The sequence below is a fragment of the Saccoglossus kowalevskii genome, chromosome 18, assembly GCF_978046115.1.
Source record: "Saccoglossus kowalevskii chromosome 18, keSacKowa6.1, whole genome shotgun sequence".
Taxonomy (NCBI): domain Eukaryota; kingdom Metazoa; phylum Hemichordata; class Enteropneusta; family Harrimaniidae; genus Saccoglossus; species Saccoglossus kowalevskii.
In genome coordinates this window covers 17,148,563-17,169,747 of record NC_140658.1, presented here as the reverse complement: position 1 = coordinate 17,169,747, position 21,185 = coordinate 17,148,563, and the positions used below count along the sequence as shown (strand labels likewise).

Below are 21,185 nucleotides of genomic sequence, written 5' to 3'. Positions count from 1 at the left end.
ATAAAATTATCTGCTACTTGAAATTAAAATGTAAAAGACTACAGAAGGTTACGAGGTCATGGGCCACAAAGCACAAGATGGCCGCTCCCTTGGCAGTGTGCGATTGACAACGCCGGGCGTTTCACACTTATGTATCCCTTTCCACGGGAAATCCGTCGTTGTTACGTAATCAACAGGTAACTATGCATATCAGAGCTTATTATTGTTTATCGTTTATTGGTAAATGGTACCACATTTTTTGATAATTCAACGTTAGTTCAGATGAACGTGTTTATTCAATCATTGTCGCCCGGACTACAAGTACTACGTAGCATTTACGTTTGAGCAAGCTAGAGGGGTAGTTCCCAGTGGTCATTTCCTGTCGTTGTTAATGGTTCATTCCGGAGTGGAATACAGTGGCTGTTAGGATAAACTTAATTTGTTCACTTTGTACACGTCATATAATACTAGATGTGATTTCTGATTGGCTGAGGAGATGATGTCATGTATAATTAATGAGTTGTACCACAATTCCTTGCGTTGTGTTCTTCAGTGTTATCTGTTAATAAAGTACTCGCATAGATCACTTCGAAAAAAAAAAAAAAAAAAAAAAAAAAAAAAAAAAGGATCAACGATGTCCAACAGGTTATGGGCCCAGGACGCGGTTGCTGTTTGACGGTGATGAATCGAAGTATGAACTTTGGGAGGTGAAATTCCTCGGGCATATGCGCCTACAAAAATTGGATGAAGTGATTGCACCAGCCCAAGATGGCGCCGAAGAACCAGAAGCGGGTAAAAATAAGGATGCGTATGCCGAGCTTGTGCAGTGCCTCGATGATAAGAGTTTATCGTTAGTTATAAGGGAAGCACACAACGACGGACGAAAGGCTCTCAAAGTTTTACGCGAACATTACGTTGGGCAAAGCAAACCTCGAGTTATCGCTTTATACAATGAGCTGACGACACTGTTGATGAAAGACAGCGAGGATGTGACCGACTATATAATCAGAGCCGAAAGTGCCGCTACGTCACTCAAGGCTGCAGGTGAGGTGATCAGTGACAGTCTTTTAATCGCCATGATGTTGAAGGGACTCCCCCCGCAATTCAGAACATTTGTTGCCGTCATAACTCAGAGGGAGAAGCAGCAAACATTTTCAAATTTTAAAGTAGCGTTAAAGAGCTACGAGGAGACCGATAAATGCGGCCAGCAGCGGGAAAACGTACCCGTGCAAGATGGTGTGATGAAGGTCACGCAAAGCCAAAATTTTTCAAACAGAGAGCGGGCACGCCAGTTTCCTTCACAGACGGGAACAAAATGTTACCGATGTGGCAAGATGGGGCATAAAATAGCAGATTGCTGGGCAAAGCCTAAGAAGTGGTGCGACGTCTGCAAATCCACGACTCACGTGACAAAAGAGTGCAGACGAAAAGATGCGGTCAAAAGCAGTAATGACGAAAATGAACACTCATTTTGTTTTGCGCTCAGTCATGATAATTTTTGTAACTCTGTAACTAAACAGCACAGCTTGTTGGTTGATTGTGGGGCAACTACACACATTGTAAATGATAAAGCAAAATTTGTGAGTTTTGATAGAGATTTTGACACGAAAAGCCATGTGATAGAGCTGGCTGATGGCAGCCGTACAAATAATGTAGTTTATGGCAGGGGCAATGCCTGTGTTGTATTATATGATGTAAATGGTCATGCTCATGATGTTATTTTAGAAAATACTCTATATGTACCATCTTACAAGCAGGATATTTTTTCTGTTCAGGCTGCTACAAGTAAAGGAGTATCAGTAAATTTTTATCCAAATGGTGCCAATATGAAAGCCAGAGATGGTACAATTTTTGATGTAGAAAAGGATGGTAGATTATATTTTTTAAACAAAGTTTCCTGTACATCTGTTTCCAAAACATTAGAAGAGTGGCACAAAATTTTGGGACACTGTAATGTCAAAGATATTATTAAATTAGAGAGTGTAGTTGATGGGTTAAAAATAACTGATAAACAAGATTTCAACTGTGACACCTGTATTTTGGGGAAAATGGTTCAAACCTTCAATAGAGAAGCTGATAAACGGGCTACAAAGCCAATGGAGTTTGTCCACTGTGACCTAGCGGGGCCAATTGAGCCTATTGCTAGAGATTGTTTTAAATATGCTATTTGTTTTACTGATGATTATTCAGGTGCTGTTTTTGTATATTTTCTTGTTAGTAAGAGCGATACTGTTGCAGCAACAGAAAGGTTTTTGGCTGATAGTGCACCCTATGGTGTAATTAAGAGGTTAAGATGTGATAATGGTACTGAATTTACCTCAGAGAAATTTAGGTCCTTAATGATCAAAAATAAAATTAGTCAAGAGTTTTCAGCTCCATACTCACCCCATCAAAATGGCACTGTTGAGCGCAGTTGGCGAACATTGTTTGAAATGGGCAGGTGTATTTTATTTGAGTCCAAACTACCTAAACAGTTTTGGACTTATGCAGTTATGGCTTCGGCTTACACACGTAATAGATGTTATAATCCACGGACAAATCAGACTCCATTTCAATGTTTAACAGGGAAAAGACCCAACTTGAGTAACTTGAATATGTTTGGATCTGTGTGTTACGCCTATGTTCAGGTAAAGACAAAGCTTGACCCTCGGTGTACCAGGGGTATATTTGTAGGGTATGACAAGGAAAGTCCCGCCTATTTGGTGTATTTCAAGGAAATTAATAAGATTAGAAGGGTCAGATGTGTAAAATTTGTAAACGAGTTTGAACATGATGTAAACACTAGTGATGTACTTCATGATAACGATTTTCTCCTCAGAAAAAATGATATTATAAATGATAAAAATGAACCTCAAGCTGGTGAGCTTGAATGTGAGCAAAATGCCACGAAAAGTGAAGGGGAAGTGAGAGTTAGACCAAAACGATTGTATAGAAGGCCAGAGTATCTTAAGGACTATGTCACAGTCACTGATGACAATGAAAATAATTGTGTTGACTATTGTTATAGAGTCTGTAATGTACCAAACACTTATCAGGAAGCTATTGAATCGCCTGACAAATGCAAGTGGCAAAAGGCTATGAAAGAGGAAATGTCAGCTCTTGAGGAAAATGATACATTTGATTTGGTTACCTTACCTAAAGGCCAAAATGTAGTTGGTGGTAAATGGGTTTTTAATTTGAAGGTGAGCCCAGATGGTGTTGAGAAACATAAAGCCAGATATGTTGCTAGAGGTTTTTCCCAAAGGCAGGACATTGATTACCATGAGACTTTTGCCCCAACAGCACGTATGACGTCAGTGCGAATGTTAATGCAGTTAGCATTGTATGAGAATTTTATTATACATCAGATGGATGTAAAAACAGCATATTTACATGCCCCGCTTGATTGTGTTATTTATATGCAACAACCAGAGGGTTTTATTGTAACAGGTGAAAATAATGAAAATTTGGTGCTTAAGCTCAACAAGTCTATCTATGGCTTGAAACAAAGCGGGAGAATGTGGAATCAGATGTTGCATACATTTTTGATGAGTGAGGATTTTGAGCAATCTTTAGTCGATTATTGTGTGTATACAAAATGTATTGGTGATTGTAAAGTGGTAATGATTGTTTGGGTTGATGACATTATAATAGCAGCAAATAGTGAGACTGTTTTAATGAACATCAAACAATCACTCAGTCATAAGTTTAAAATGAAGGATTTAGGTGTTTTGTCATGGTTTCTGGGTATTGAATTTGATTGCCGTGAGGACACTATAACAATGAAACAAACAAAATATGTGGAAAACATGCTAGACAGATTTGACATGAGTGATTGTAAGCCAAAACCCACTCCATGTGATATGGGAGCTTGCAAAGCTATAAATGATCAGTCATCTCCACTATCAAATGATAAAATTTACCGAGAGATAGTTGGCAGTTTAATTTATTTGATGACTGCAACTAGACCAGATATTTCATTTATTGTTACCAAGTTGTCTCAGTTTATGTCTAAGCCTTTACAGAAACACTTGTGTATGGCTAAACATGTATTAAGGTACTTAAAGGGAACACAGCATTTAGGGCTAAGGTACAGTCGTTCAGACTATGAGCCAAGTTTATTTGGATACTGTGACTCAGACTGGGCAGGCTCTGATGACAGAAAAAGTATTTCTGGCTATGGGTTTTTGTTAAGTGAAAGCGGGCCACTCATTTCATGGAAAAGCTGTAAACAGCAGTGTGTTGCCTTATCCACCTGTGAAGCAGAATATATTGCATTGGCCAGTGCTGTTCAAGAAATAAAGTTCTTGAAACAGTTGTTTTCTGACATGGGTGGACAGTCAGTCGGAAGGCCGGTTTTGTTTGTTGATAACCAGAGTGCCATTGCTTTAGCTAAAAACCCAGTGTGTCATAAACGATCAAAGCACATAGACATAAAGTATCATTTTTTGAGATCTGAAGTTCAAAATGATAATGTTGAACTTATTTATGTTGAAACCAGTAATAATATAGCTGATGTATTTACTAAACCAGTATCAAAGGCCAAGTTGAATGTTTTGAACTTAGAGCCAATTTAAGTTTAAGAGGGGGTGTTAGGATAAACTTAATTTGTTCACTTTGTACACGTCATATAATACTAGATGTGATTTCTGATTGGCTGAGGAGATGATGTCATGTATAATTAATGAGTTGTACCACAATTCCTTGCGTTGTGTTCTTCAGTGTTATCTGTTAATAAAGTACTCGCATAGATCACTTCGATTCATTGTCTAGCCTTGTATTTTACAAGATGGATCAACGATGTCCAACAGTGGCTTTTATTTCTACGTTTTTTTTTTACCTTGATTAGATGCGTTTGATTTACAACTGGGTTGGCACACAGTACATGTACGAGTAGTGTGTAACCCTAGGTACGTACATGGATGTATCGCTAGGGAGGTAGTATCATACGGACAGACAACCCTCAAGGGGCATTGTCAATTAGTTCACCAGATCGAGAAATCGCTATACGTCCAGCTAGTATTAAGTAGGCGTGTTTGTATTTATCATAATTATGCAATAATATTATGCATGTACACTGTGCGGTCATAACTGATACTAATGCTCCAGTCAATGTCAACCCCCACCTCAGGGTTTAGTGCGGGTTTGGAAATTATTGTTGTAATATTTGCCAAATGTCCCACCTCCTGGGGCAAGAAGGACAGGCAAATCACCACCCAAAACACCCCCCCCCCCCCACATTTCCCCCACCCTCAACCCTGGGGAACGCCACTGTCCGCCATGCTTGCTGAGTACTCAGTGAATGTATGCGCAGCTAACGATGACAGGACACGAAACACAGCTATTACCACACCTCCACGAGCACAGTTTAGCGGTAAACCTCGTCTAATGCCCAACATTTGTCCCGTATCGTCTGAGGTGGAGGGTTCAGGGTTGATATTGACTGGAGCATAAACTGCACGTGACTGGATTCAAATCAAATCTACCATGGCTAAGTACAATTATTACGGTGTGATGTTTCTTGATGTATCTCCATGATGATGTTTAGTCATCAGTGTACAAACACTACAGAAGGGATAACACGTATGTCCAGGAGAAGCTACACTTTGTGGTTGTTTATACATTTGAATCTTATACTACACTTGTACTTTCACTTTATAGGATGATTCTCGGCACATGCCAAAATTTGTAATCCTTCATGTTTGGAGAGGAATTACTGCAGTTGTGCACATGTTAATTGGGACCCACTTGTGACCCACTTGGCTTGTGCATCACACCCTCATTCTTCGATCTTCTATTTGACCCAAACATGGAAAATGAGGGCTTATGATGATAATAATAATTGCTATATTGAAATTTTTATGAGTCATCGTGCACATAACTGGCAAAGAAGATTTAAAAAACAAATATTCTTTACATCGATGTAGTATTGCGAGTATATCCGTCGCTGACTATGGTTTGCATTCATTTCATTACTACAGTATCCAGTAACTAGCTGCACTTCCATCCATCGTCTTGTCATACTATCTGGTATGAATCAGTATATGTTCTCTTGAACTCACCACTGAAGTCAGAATTCCGGTTTGGGCCAAGCCTTCAGGCAGCAAATCTCGGCACATGCTCGAGACAAAGATTGATTTTTTTTTTGTCGAAACATGTGTGTGAACGGTTGCCTTATATGAATGTACCTGTTTCTCAGGGAATGTAGGTCTTGACCTTCTCTGTCACTCTAACATATGTGTTGTGTCATGTACAGAAACAGGAACATGTGCAATACAGCAAACTGGTAACCAGTCATGTTTTCTGGTTCGGCAGACTCCATGAGTTTACATGTTTAATCACTTAACATCCATTACAATTGATGATAATGAAACGGACAAGAAAAAACAAAAAGTGACAGAAAATTAAGAAATTGAGTGACATCCAATCCAACATTTAGGTGTTGTCATCTAGATTCAAAACGTATAATATATGAAATGTATTGAGAATATATTGATTCACAAGTGTTTGAAAAAGCGGTTTCTTTCGGCTCTGAACAAACCAGGCCTAACTATGCTTTTGTTCGTCCCCAACCGTAAAGCTGACAAGAGGTAATCTCCTGTAAATTTCTTTGGCTTGGTAATTAGATAATTGTTAGAGGGGGGGGGGGTCTACTCACAGAATGGTGGGAAAATTCTAGATAATATCGGATAATTCTTCCTGGGTCTGTATCACTATCATTAACCACCCCTGGCTATTGTTGCTATTACTGTTGCTCTGCCTTAGAAATTAGCATATTATGTATTGTAAAAATGTTTTATCATAAGTAAAAAATTTAGTTCCAGTACATATGTAGTCATATGTAGTCTTAAGGTTGATTTGTTTTTATATTTTGGGGGAAATTTGGGCAAATACTATTTAGTTCCCTTCAAAATTAGCTGTGTTGTTTTCATTTTTGTTACTGTGAGGAGGTCCCTAATTCTCTGGGGAGGATCCTGCCCAGAGATTTAAGACCCTCCTGGCTATTGAAATATTATCAACATTCTATGCATTTCTGTTTTTTTTTAGTCTGAAAGACTAATTCATAATATCAAATTATGTGGAATGATTTTAGTGTCAAGTAAAATATTGCATCTGTTCATGGAGTAATCTTTTTATCACATTGAGAGGTATGTGTATGTTGGTTATTACAAATTTAATGAATTAGATACTGTTTCATGATCTGTAGCAAATGCCTGTTTTTAATATCTACTAAGTTGCGAAAATTGCAAAGTAAAACACACTGGTTGTCAAGAAGATGTTGTTTGCAGAAAAAGTTGGTGGCAATCATCTGAATGATGTCATCTGAATCATCTTCATTGACCGGTATTTATAACTAGTAAAATGTTTTGAATGTTGTATTTTTGCTATTAGAAGTGTATCTCCAATAATAAAGCATGTGAGCCAAGCAATTTTGTTTCGTTAGATTTTAAGTACTGATAGTAGCTCAATAAGTTCCCACTGTTCTGTACATGCAAACCTTTTTAACTCTGAAAATGAGTCAAAATTTGTCTGTGATTCAGATGTTCCGTAAAAGTTGCTAAGTACATGTATGCTACTCAAGTGTATATACACAAGATTAAATCTAATTCATACAAGAAGTATAAATATATCTATTACCAATGAGATACTTAATCTCAAGATAGAATTAATGGTCATATTTCCAATGACTATTTGTACCGGTGCATGTACCTAGACACATGTACATCGGATTTGGATTAATGTAACATTTTTAGCTCCGCTGTTGACGAAGTCAAGCGGAGCTTATAGTATTACTGATTGTCTGTCGGCATCCGTCGTCGTCAACTTTACATTTTCGACTTCTTCTTAAAAACCAAAAACTGTATAGATGTGAAACTTTCTAGGAAGCTACCTTGGGTGGTTCTCTCTCTGGTTTGTTCATTTCGTGTGGATATGTTCAATTGTCTTATTTATAGCGACTATTTTTGTCATTTTTGGTCAAAAATGCTATTTTCGACTTCTTCTTGAAAACTGCTAGCCTGAATGCTTTGATACTTGGTATGCACTGTAGGTACCTTGGGTGGACCTCTCTCAGATTTGTTCATTTTGTGATGATACAAATGTATCTTTAATTCTCTAATTTTGATGAATATTTTTGTCATTTTTGGTAAAAAGTGATATTTTCGACTTCTTGTTAAAAACCGAAAGTCCAATTGCTTTGATATTACATATCTAGGTACTACATGTGGACCACTCTCAGATTTGTTCATTTCGTGATGATATCTTTAATTCTCTAATTTTGATGAATATTTTTGTCATTTTTGGTAAAAACTGATATTTTCGACTTCTTGTTAAAAACCGAAAGTTCGATTGCTTAGATATTACATATCTAGATACTACATGTGGACTTCTCTCAGATTTGTTCATTTTGTGATGGTATCTTTAATTCTCTAATTTTCATGAATATTTTTGTCATTTTTGGTAAAAAGTGATATTTTTGACTTTTTGTTAAAAACCGAAAGTCCAATTGCTTTGATATTACATTTCTAAGTACTACATGTGGACTTCTCTCAGATTTGTTCATTTTGTGATGGTATCTTTAATTCTCTAATTTTCATGAATATTTTTGTCATTTTTGGTAAAAAGTGATATTTGCGACTTCTTGTTAAAAACTGCAAGTCCAATTGCTTTGATATTACATACTACATAGGTACTACAGGTGGACTTCTCTCAGATTTGTTCATTTCGTGATAATTTTAATGAATATTTTTGATAAAAAGTTATATTTTCAAATTTTTGTTGAAAACAGCAAGTCTGATTGCTTTAATACTATACATATTCTTCATTTTCTGATGATATCTTCAGTTCTTTAATTGAAATGTGCATTGGTAACAGCGGAGCTATCTCAGCCGACAATAATAACAATCTATAATTTCTTTGTTAATTTGGAACAAATGGATATAATTTTCATTCACATTTTAAATTTTATTCTGGTATCATTTGTAAATTTGTTGGTAACATTGGGACAAGAATTTGTAACCTTCACCTTGACAGATAATTCAAAGCCTTACTTTCTACGTTATAACAAAATCCCCTCCATTTTAAATTTTTTATGCAGATTAGTAAAGATACTGTTAAGTGTCTTTGCACATTTGTGTGTAATACATTTTTGGATTTTTTGATAAATCTCATTTTTTGTAATCAAACCTTTGCATTCTGGGATGCTGTTGGTTAGAAATAGATTTGATTGACATGCAAGGAATATGAATGCTTTCAAACTGTGAGAGTTCATTCGTTGTGAGATCTTCATGGCATACATGTTTTATCATACATGGTTATGAAAGTTACATACCCTTATCTTATGAATACATTTTTGGTAATACAGTATTCATTTCTAACATTTTCTTTTTCTCCCTTTTTTATAGCCTATCTATCAAAATGTTAATGTGCAGTGGTTTATCAAATATGACGCCATCACCAAAATGTATTTGGATTTAATTTGAAGTGACCAGTACGTGGGGAGCAGTCGTGATGGAAGACGACACAAGCTGGTGTGATAACTGTCAAAAACTGAGAGGGGAACTAGACAGAGTTCGAGAAGAGCAAACGTTAAACTGTACTGTGGTAAAACAAAAAATCATCAACACGGACAGATTGATCAAGCAGTACAGTCGTAAGTGTCAGGAGTATGATGCGCAGAGTAAGAAACTGGATGACGCAACGAACAAGCTGATGTCATCAGAGAGAGATTGTCAAGCACTCCAAGTTCAGTTAGAGAGTATGTTAGTCGAGACCGGACGATTGAAACAAGAAATCCAGCTTGCTCAAAACAGTAACACTGAATTAGCGAAACAGAAGACAAGAATTGAAAATGAGCATATGGGTTGTAAGCTTTTGATTCAACAGTTGGAAATCAGCTTGCAGGAAAAGGAAGATGGAGAAGCTGAGATGAAACTGAAGTGTCAGATGTTTAAAGATGAATTAGATAAAAATAGAGTTGAGATGGCAAGAAAGGAGAAGGCTGTGAATAAATTCAAAGCTAACCTAGATAGTAGCAAGAATAAGGTGCAAGAGTTGAAAAAGAATAATAAGCAGTTGGAGAATGAGCTTGCAATGGTGAAAAGAAAACTTGAAAAGTATGAAGTACATAATGCCAGCAGGGCTCTACAAAGCCTCACCCGGACAAATTCTGCCCTCCGCCGAGAAGCTAGAGGTCATGTGAATGTCATTGAAGATGGGAAAAGACGTCTTTTCTCTGAGCTTCAGTCAGTGATTGATTTTTCAGCAACTGAGTTGCCGTCGCAAATAATGCCATTGTCGCCAATCTTGTCAGACTCGGACGATGACTTGGACTATGTCAGTGTAATGATAGATACTGCTTTAGATATTGATCTTACTAGGAATGAAAGACTACCACATCTGAGGAACAGTAGCATTTTAATTGATGACGATGAGAGTTGTGATATTAGCAGTCTGTTGTTGGAGAATGCCGAGAATGATCCTCAGAAACATGACATTGCTTCTAATGCACATTTTGTTGACACTTTTACCAAAGATACAGAGACAATTTTTGGAAACATTGCTGACAAAACCGATCATGAAAGTGAGAGTGACATCACACCTGTTGAAGATGTTACAGTTATTGAAATGGAGGATGAACTAGCTAGACATAGTAATGTTTCTAATGTTAAACATGAAAAAGAACTAACCAGTCATGATAATGTTGGAGATGTTGAACATGAGGAAATAACCAGTCATGATAAAGTTGCTGATGTTAAACATGAAAAAGAACTAGCCAGTCATGATAATGTTGGAGATGTTGAACACGAAAAAGAACTAGCCAGTCACGATAAAGTTGCTGATGTTAAACATGAAAAAGAACTAGCCAGTCATGATAATGTTGCTGATGTTGAACATGAAAAAGAACTAGCAACTCATGAAAATGTTGCTGATGTTGAACATGAGAATCTAGCTACTCATGATAATGTTGCTGATGTTAAACAGGAGACGAAACTAGCCATTCATGATAATATTGCTGATGTTGAATGTGAAAATATTGGTGATGGTGAACATGAAAAGCAACTAGCGAGTCATGAAAATGTTGATGATGTTGAACATGAAAATGAACTAGCCAGTCATGATAATGTTGCTGATGTTGAACATGAAAAAGAACTAGCAACTCATGAAAATGTTGCTGATGTTGAACATGGAAAAGAACTAGCCATTCATGATAATGTTGCTGATGTTGAACATGAAACAGAACTAGCCATTCATGATAATGTTGCTGATGTTGAACATGAAACAGAACTAGCCATTCATGATAATGTTGCTGATGTTGAACATGAAACAGAACTAGCCATTCATGATAATGTTGCTGATGTTGAACATGAAACACGACGAGCCATTCATAATAATGTTGCGGACGATGAACAGGAAACGAACCTAGCTATTCATGATAATGTTGTTGATGATAAACATACGGAGAAACTAGCCACTCAGGATAGTGTTACTGATGGTAAACTTGCCAGTGGCCATGATGTTCAACATAAAAATGTCCTTGCCATTCATGGTAATGTTGCTGATGATAAACATGAAAAGGGACTAGCCAGTTACGATAATGTTGATGATGTTGAACATGCAGAGAAACTAGCCACTCAGGATAGTGTTACTGATGGTAAACTTGCCAGTGGCCACGATGTTCAACATAAAAATGTAAATGCCATTCATGGTAATGTTGCTGATGATGAACATGAAAATGAACTAGCCATTCATGATAATCTTGCTGTTGTTAAACATAGTAAGGGAGTAGTCAGTCATGATAATGTTAGTGTTGAACATGAAATGGAACTAACCAGTCATGATGACGTTGCTTCTGCTGAACACGAAAAAGAACTAGCCATTCATGATAATGTTAATGTTGAACATGAAAGTGAACTGCCTAGGAATGATAACACTGCTGATGTTAAACATGAAAAAGAACTAGCCAGTTATGATAATGTTGCTGATGTTAAACCTGAAAAAGAACTAGCAACTCATGAAAATGTTGCTGATGTTGAACATGAGAATCTAGCTACTCATGATAATGTTGCTGATGTTAAACAGGAAACGGAACTAGCCATTCATGATAATGTTAATGTTGAACATGAAAGTGAACTGCCTAGGAATGATAACATTGCTGATGTTGTACTTAAAAATGAGCAACCCAGTCATGATAATATTGACATTGATCGTATACACAATGTACACTTTGATAAACATGAGGCAGTACCCAGTCATAATAATACTGTGAATGTTGAACTTAAAGAAGAGCTACCCCGTCATGATAATATTGTTCATAGGCATGAAAGAGCAAGTCATAATGTTTTCAATGTTGATCATGATAAGGCAATACCCAGTCATAATAATATCGTTGAAGTTGAACTTAAAAAAGAGCTACCCAGACAAGATGATAATTTTGATGTTAAACATACTAAGGAAATATCCATTCCTGATAACACTGTTGAACTTAAAAAAGAGTTACCCGCTCATGATAATATTGATGTTGATCATAGACTCGGTCAACCCAGTCATAATAACACTGTTGATGTTGAACTTAAAAAAGAGCAACCTAGTGACAATAATATTGATGTTGATCACATTCATAATCAACAGAAGCTACCCATACCTGGAACCATTGTTGACATTGAACAACGGAGCAGAGAACTGCCCAGCCTTGGTGAAGATCTTGAATCTGAATTGGAGAATGACGATGCTTGTCAAAATAATACAGAGAAAGGATTCAAAGAAAACACTGATCAAAGTTGTGAGATCAAAAAAAAAATTCCCTCAAAGAAGAAAAAGGTTGAAGATATTGAAATAGCCACCCATGCAGCAAAGCGGCTTTTAAGTTTAGATGACATGGTAGTACAAAGCAGAGATGGTATCAACACTGCCCTCTGTGTTAAAGATGAGAAGGATGATCGCATGTCGGATGCAGACAAAAGTCCCAAGGTGTCCAGAAAAAATCCTGATCTTCTAACTGCAGAAGAAGCTATGCAGTTTCTTAATGGTATTACTGTTGATCGTTCACTTTCTCCAAATAGAAGACCTTTCACAAGATCAGTGCAAGACATGCATGATGAACAACGTGATTCTCCTGTCAAAATGAAATTATCAAAGTCAGTGGTGGAGAATGACATCACGACCAAAAACTCGCAAATTAGACCACCAAACAACAATAATGATAATAGTAATCTACACAAACCACCAAATAGAAAATACTTGACAAGATCACAGTTGGTACCTGACACTGCTTGTGACAATATGCCAGACAAGTTGGGTGATGCGATTTTCAAAGTAACTGATAAAGAAATTGGAAATAATAGAATTGAAACACAGTTGGACGTGAACAATACTGCCACGAATACACTAACACCGACTAGTGTTTTTCAGTCAGATGTAAAAAACATGGATCTGCCATCAGGCACAAACAACAACTCTTCTACAAGAATTCCTTACACACGGTCTCAGTCAGTTGAAGCTTTGATGCGGAGATCGCCATCTAGATACAAAAGGCCTTACACCAGATCACAGTCATCGCAAGAGTCAGACACTGGTGAAAGTCCACTTAAAAGAAGTAGAAATGACAGGAGAAATAGAAGTGATGTCAGCATTGGTGTAACGCCTAAGGATGACGTGGACAAAGAAAATATCACTGAAACGAGTGTGACTCTTGTTGCCACTAGACAGAAAGTTGCACGGATGGAACAAAAATCAGATCTAAACTCTCAGGTAAATGCACCAGTTATAAAGCGTAGACGAGGTAGACCAAGACAGAAAAAAAATCCTGTTACTACACCTTTGAAAGCTGAGAAACCATCAAAAGAAAATGAAATAAAAAATCTCAGTTTAAAACTCCCCATGTCAGAACCTTGTGAACAAAAACTTAATGCTGGAAATCACGTCAACTTTTGTGGTAGATTTACAAGATCAAAAGCTCGAATGTTGAACGAATATGGAAGCAGTTTGGGATTTAGTGACAAGGATGATAATGCTCAGCTTGCTAAGAATGCAGGTGTGGGTAATGAAATAAACACAACATGCAAAGGGACAGAAACGCAGCCCAATGAGATAAATGAAAATATTGTGATAAAAAAGCATTCAACTGATTTGAAGACAGATTTGACAACCAATTTCACAGAACTTGAATCCCTGATAGATGAAGTAGTGGAGGCCAAGATCGAAATGAGCAATAGTAACAATCTTGAAAGTTTAGTGCATATAAAGTCTACAGGAGAACCTGAAAGTAACTTGTCGGACAACTCTAAAATTGACTGCCTGACAGCTAAACAACCAGAGAATGAAAACTATGAGTCTATGAGAAAATTGAAATCCAAATCATTGGAAGCAGATGATAACTTGAGGAATGAGATACAGAAATGTGACATGATAAAGAACAAGAACACTGATGGGACTGAGGCTGAAAACCCTGTACAGGAGACTGTAATAATGTATAATGGAGAGATAAGGGACACTATGATGAATAACAGAGAGCTAGGGGACACTATGATGAATAATGGCGAGCTAGGGGACACTATAATGAATAATGGAGAGCTAGTGGATACTATGATAAATAATGGAGATCTAGGGGACACTATGATGAATAATGGAGAGCTAGGGGACACTATGATGAATAATGGAAAGCTAGGGGACACTATGATGAATAATGGAGAGCTAGGGGACACTATGATGAATAATGAAAAGCTAGGGGATACTCTGATGAATAATGGAGAGCTAGGGGACACTATGATGAATAATGGAGAGCCAGGGGACACTATGATAAATAATAGAGATCTAGGGGACACTATGATGAATAATGGAGAGCTAGGGGACACTATGATGAATAATGGAAAGCTAGGGGACACTATGATGAATAATGGAGAGCTAGGGGACACTATGATGAATAATGGAAAGCTAGGGGACACTATGATGAATAATGGAGAGCTAGGGGACACTATGATGAATGATGGAGAGCTAGGGGACACTATGATGAATACTGATGAAGTGAGAGACACAGTGATTGAGAGAATGAACATAGTTGGTAGTCCAGGGAGAATTTTTTCCAAAGATGATGAGAAAGATATTGTTAGGCCTGGGGAGTGTCATAAACATGTCAATGACAGTTTTGAAAGGTCAGATAAAGGTGGAGCTGTTCAGCAGATTTTTGAGAAGCAGAAAGTAATAATTGTGGATGGGAAAGAGAAAGAAATACGCATGGAAAGGAAGAGGAAAGATAGACCTGTTGAAAGGAAGACAGTAAGAAACCTTACTGATATGGAAGAATATGTAAAGAGTCCCGCTAAGAAACTTGTGAAATGTAGTGTAAATGGAGTTAGAAATGCTGGTGTGTTTGATGTTGAAGAGGAACTGCGAAGGCATGACTGTCGTCAAATCGACAGTGAACGTGAGAAGCATCCGGGCAGGACTCTTGAACGGAATAAAATTGTGCCACGACATAACGTTCGTCCATCAGTGCCATTTCCACGGTCTACGATTGCTGTCACAAGCTTTGTGAGTGTGGCGGTTGTTTCACGGCCAGTGACGTCAACAAGGACAACGAGCATCTCGCCTGTTATTGTCACATCAACAGCTAGAGATCACACACCTACTCTGAAGAGAGAATCAACACCACTGACTGCAATGTCCAATTTAACAGACTTTCTGGATCCCCCGGTATCACCCCTCCCACCTTCACCTGTGTATTGCAGAACAGTCACCCCTATACCTAGTATGGTATCACCCCTACCCCAGACACCTATGCAACCAGTGTTGTCACCATTGGGGGACATCATTGATAACACATCGTCGCCCATCACACCAGGACACACACGAAGCAGCCACTGGAGGTCCCCATGTAAATTTCTGGTTACAGCTCCCAAAGATGCCATTCCGGTGATGCCACATCCTCCTAATGCATCCCGGAGTTTACTCCACATGTTCAGTAATGAGCCGAATTCCAATAAACCGAGCAGGGAAAAATGCCCAACATCACGGAATACCATCAATTTGACTCCCGGAAATAACAATGCATTAAAATCTGTCAAGCCAAATGGAATGAGTTCCACAATGACAAATAGTCGTTCATCGTTTGATATGTCTAAGCTGTCTGGAAACTTTACTTGCATCTCTTCCAAGAGAAAGTCCTGCACTGTTGTGACATCAGCACCAAAAAAAACTGAACCCACAAATGTAGAAATGTCTCGGCCAGCTTGTGTTACTGATTCACCCAAACCTGAAGTGCTTAATGCTGCAAAACCTGACACTTGCAAGACAGCAGAACAGTCAGTTGCCTTGCATTGTAAATCGTCCACAGACTTGCCATGCAGAGAAACTAAAAACTTGATGTCTTTTAACAGTCATCTACCAGATGATCTCACTACATGTACAGAAGAAGATTCAACACCACAACAGAATAGTTTCTATTCAGTTGCCGGAACCTCCACTGACGGGAACTTTGAACCCAACAATAAGCACAATATAAAGATGGCAGAAAAACTGTTATTTGGAAGTGATGAATCTGAGAAAGAGGTTGACTTGTGTACGGAGTATGAAACTTTGGAAAGGGACAATGGTGTGAGAAATTCTGAAAAGGGTTTCCAGAATCCAAGCACTACTAAAAAAGACATTGGAACACTCTGGGGGGAACTAGCAATCAATAAACATCAGATCGAACAGAAAGGAAAGCAAAAAAGGAAAAAAAGAAATAGGAAGAAGAAGAAGAAAAAGCAACAGCAGCAAAAAATTGAGGAACAGAAAAAACTGATGCAGGATGAGAAAATTCATTCATTGTCATCGATTGAAGGGAATTTCATCTCAGATCAAGTTGTGCAGAATATTGTAAGCAAAATAAGACAGATGAACACTGAAGCAGCTGTTGTGGCAGTTCTGCAAGCCATACTACAGTATACCGAATCTACCTCTTACGATTTGATGCCGGCTATAGCGGCCAAATGCTGGAATAAAAATAACAACACTCAACCTGTGATTGCACTAATGGAGGAGCACATTGTAATGGAATTGGCAAATAAAATTAAACGTACTTCACAGACCGTGCAGACTTGTTTGCTGCAGGGACTTCATAATGCAGTGATGTCACATACGCAGTTAATGCCTTGTATCGCGCTGTGTAGGATTTACACAGGTGTATCGCGGTTGTGTGGATTCAAGGAGTGTGTGTGTGTTCTATGTTATGATATATTCAGGGAAAACAGACAAGACAGGTTGCATATATTGCTTTCAATTGTTGGCGTGTGGCCAATGATTCTCCAGAAACAAGATTATGTCCAGCCGGTACTTAGCGCACTTGGACTGGTTACTGGACTTGAACTTAAAGCTATAGCCAATCAGCAACAGCAGCATGTTATGGTCAACTATATGGATTTAATGTGCGGATGGAAGCTTACTGGAGAATTAAAAGCAGAAACAATATGTATGGAACTTATCAAGCAGATCAGAGAGAGGAAACTGGTGTTGATCAATTCACAGAGTCAAGGTGTGTTGACACCGCTAGGATTTGAAATCATCAAAGCGTTAGAGCTGTTGGCTGTACATCAAGGGTGGGAATGGTGCAATAACTGGCTGATACGTGAAGCGATGTGGCCAATACTTCGCGAATGGGGTCAGAAGTTGAAAATGGACAAAAACACAGACTGTAGTAGCGTCATCATGGTTTTTGATGTCATCAGAGCTACGGCGAGATCAGGACTTTTGGAAAATAAATCATCAGTGTGCGAGTTACTGAAGATGTTGTGTAGCGTGTTGTACCAGGATGGAGTTCCCTGGTGCGTTCAGTGCAGCGTTGCCAGGTGTGTTCTACATCTCGCACTTGCTGATCCTAATATGGGCATAGAAGCATTGAATAAATGGATGTCCAAGGTGAAGAGACCGCTGGAGTCTGATATCAAAGACAGTTTTCAGAAACTCAAAAATTGTTGTAAATCATAATGATTTACTGTACTTTGCTACATTTTACAATTTAAGAAGGAATGGTAGTGACCTTGAAATATCTAAAATTTGAACTGTGACCTTTTTAGATCACACTGGAGCCTCTCTTATAAATATGAGAGTTTTTGCAAAAAATGGCTGGCATTCGTAGATAATAGTGCTATGAAGAAAAACTATAACCCATTTTATCGTATCATAAAGTCTGTTATACATGTAGCCGTCAAGGTATAATCTGCACATGTACTATATCAGTATTTATAGAAGAAAAAAAATGTTGGGTTCGAAAAAATTCGAGTCATGATTTTGGGAAATTGAGCACTACCATTCCTCATCAATATTGATAATAATAATAATACAAGTAACTCATTTAATTCACATTTTTCAATTCACATTGTTCAAATTGTGTATCAATACTGTACTGTAAATCGCTTTTATTTAGTGAGGGACAAATTGAAAGTCTGCGAAAGATAATGAAATTTTGCAGCGGTAAAGTTCTATAATGTCAGCGACTTTTGCAAAATGTTGTCTTCCCATAGGCCATAAAATCATCAAATTCTGACAATTCCTCACAGCAAAAATGAAGATTTATAGTATTTTACACACGTGTCACATTGGATGTTACGAAAATGATGCTTTAAGCAGCAGGGTATTATGATCATACCCTGTTGTATACTTTATTTTTACCGGGTAATGTCTTTTTGCTGCGAACATTATGGCAGTATGGCTTAATAGAGATAATTTGGTTCATGCTACAAGGAAAATAAACATTTTTCTGGACTTTATCATCACTGATTCCTCCCACAGATAAAAACAATTTACAGTGACTTGGCGGTGTTAAAAAGAAAATTTCATCACTGACACGGTTGTGGAACACCGTGAAAATTTGCTACAAATTATCATTGATTAATACTATGTAATTCGCAAATATTTTCACTCAACATGTATAGTACAGTAATATAGGATTCTCTTAGATGGTAGTTTTCTACAAATAATAATCATGTACAAAATTAGGTTGTTGCTCAGACCTGGTTCTGAATTATCATCCTCTATGGTGCTATCTCTAAAACCATGTCCCGGATTTTTTGTAATTTTTATCAAAATCGGTATGCCAATATTCACAATGGAAATAACATTTTCAGTAAGTTTGATGCTTGGAGACTAAAAAAAACAAAATTATGTAAATTATAAATTGTAGCCTGAATGAAAATAACATAAAACATATTTTTGTTGCCCATATAAACAATTTATTTGAAATAATATCTGGTAATACATCGCATGGTATCCACACTAGATGTGATGTCTGGCACTGTTCACATTGATGTCAAATCAGTGAAAACCACAACCCACCAGTTTATATTTCACACTTAATATTACAGTTTTTTTATATGTGATCAGAAAGTGCCACGATGCGAGGCCTACTGCAATATTTTCTTGCATTTTGTAGATTTTCTTTTTATATTGAATGTATTTATTTCAAGTTGTACCTTATTTTTTAGTGAAATAATAATTGACAAAATTCTATAAATTTGGAAAATGTAGAAATCAAATATGACGAATTGCTGGCTTGATATTTCGCACAAATTTTGATCAAAACAATATTTAGTCCTTTTTTTTTTGTAAAGTATGTAAAAGATGTCAGATTATTGTTCCCTTAGTAACCACCTCGCCAGTATGCTCAAGTATTTCACCTCTATGGACAGTAGATGACTGCTCCATTGCAATCGGAATAGGTACCCCCCCCCCCCAATCAACTGATAGTTACAACAGCACCAGAAATGCGATTGCCCCCATTTGCTTTGCTATGCCAATGTCATTAAGAAAACTGTCAAAAAGGACGGTAACCGATTGAACGAGTGTTTGGCATCCACTTTACAATCGTTGTGTAGTGAATTTTATCTTGCTGTGCAATACTGTACAAGGTATAATGTAGATAATGCGCACACTATGGTATTACTGTATTTACAGTGTTTAATTAATGTTCAATGTGACTTCTAGCGCAGATTTTACAGTACAAGTTGCATTGTTTTTTTTTTGTTTCTGTGAAATTATTACTTGATTGTTATAATTTTGTGAAATATTCTAGTAACTATTTTAAAATATTTTTTTCTCTGAATGGGTGGTTTTCATACTGTAAACCATTTAATTTTGCAATTTTTCGCCGAGTGACAAAATTTTACTTTTTACAGTGCATGTATATCGGTAGTTGAGTTTCTTAGCGTCATTATAGCATACGCACATTCCTACATTTTATTGCGTTTCACTTGCCACAATGCAGTAATTGTCATTTAACTCAAAGTAATCCTAACACGTTACCGTAGACTGCTTTATTTTATATACACTCATTGTTAGTTGCCAAGTTCAATGTGGATTCTATGCATACAGTATTTGTTTACGTAATGTGAAGCGACTCAGAAACTTTAAATCTGAGAATTCATTTTGTGTGGAAACGCACAATTGTCAAATTATTTTTCCACATATTGGAGTTAGCGCTCAATATCCTTAGTCATTTCAATGTAACATTAAAATTCAGCGAAATACCACTGTGTACCATTTGTAAATATTGTATAGAAAACATGTAAATAGATGGGAACGAAAAATAAGTTTTGTTAAACAAGAATTTTTTTTTCATTTTTTTTTTTGTATATGTACATGTATTTTAAGAGAATACAATGTTTGAAATACAATGTTTGTTTTTCTAACTAGTCTACTGTAGTCTTGAATTCTATTTTGTGCTTTTAATTAAAGACATTTCTCATACCAGTGATAACCACCAATTTTTATATACACATGCACTCCCGTCTGCATACAAGAAAAAATGACCATTGACCTCAATTTTTTTTCACCCTTTGTAAAATAAAGCTGCACTTTATCTCAAAATTTGTTATCAAGACCTGTCGTTAATCTAAAATGATATTTGGTTAACCTTAATTAGTGTTGAAGATAAACAACAATATTTGGAACTAAGAAAGAATACTTTCCCAGTAAATTGGCATTGAGAACAAAGAAACTAGTAAACGGGCAAGTGTTGTTTGGAACAAGGAAAAAATACTCTTGTAAAATCTGAACAAAAATTTGTCTGATATCAAAGGTTAGCAGACTGTTAGAACAATAGCGACATACCAAAAAGTACAACTTTTTATTTGATCGCTAATTTGGGTGTGGTTTTGCAAAAGTGGAAGTGGTTTCTAAAATATCTGCAAGGTCATTTTTCCATAACTAGCATCTGCTCCAAAGAAAATGATTTTTTTTGGGGGGGTTTTATGAGA

General features: G+C 37.0%; 1 protein-coding gene across 1 annotated transcript; it reads left to right on the top strand.

Annotated features, from left to right (window-relative positions):
* Positions 1–67: 67 nt before the first annotated feature.
* Positions 68–20,796, top strand: LOC102805671 (uncharacterized). The gene is made up of 3 exons (XM_085492969.1): positions 68–176; positions 7,006–7,106; positions 9,363–20,796. Exon 3 carries the CDS (start codon positions 9,469–9,471, stop codon positions 17,917–17,919), a length of 8,451 nt encoding a protein of 2,816 aa, XP_085349095.1. The 5' UTR covers positions 68–176; positions 7,006–7,106; positions 9,363–9,468; the 3' UTR covers positions 17,920–20,796.
* The last annotated feature ends 389 nt before the right edge of the window (positions 20,797–21,185 follow it).

Bases quoted from the DNA above. Each gene is read 5' to 3' on its own strand.
- LOC102805671 (XM_085492969.1), top strand. From the start codon at position 9,469: ATGGAAGACGACACAAGCTGGTGTGATAACTGTCAAAAACTGAGAGGG.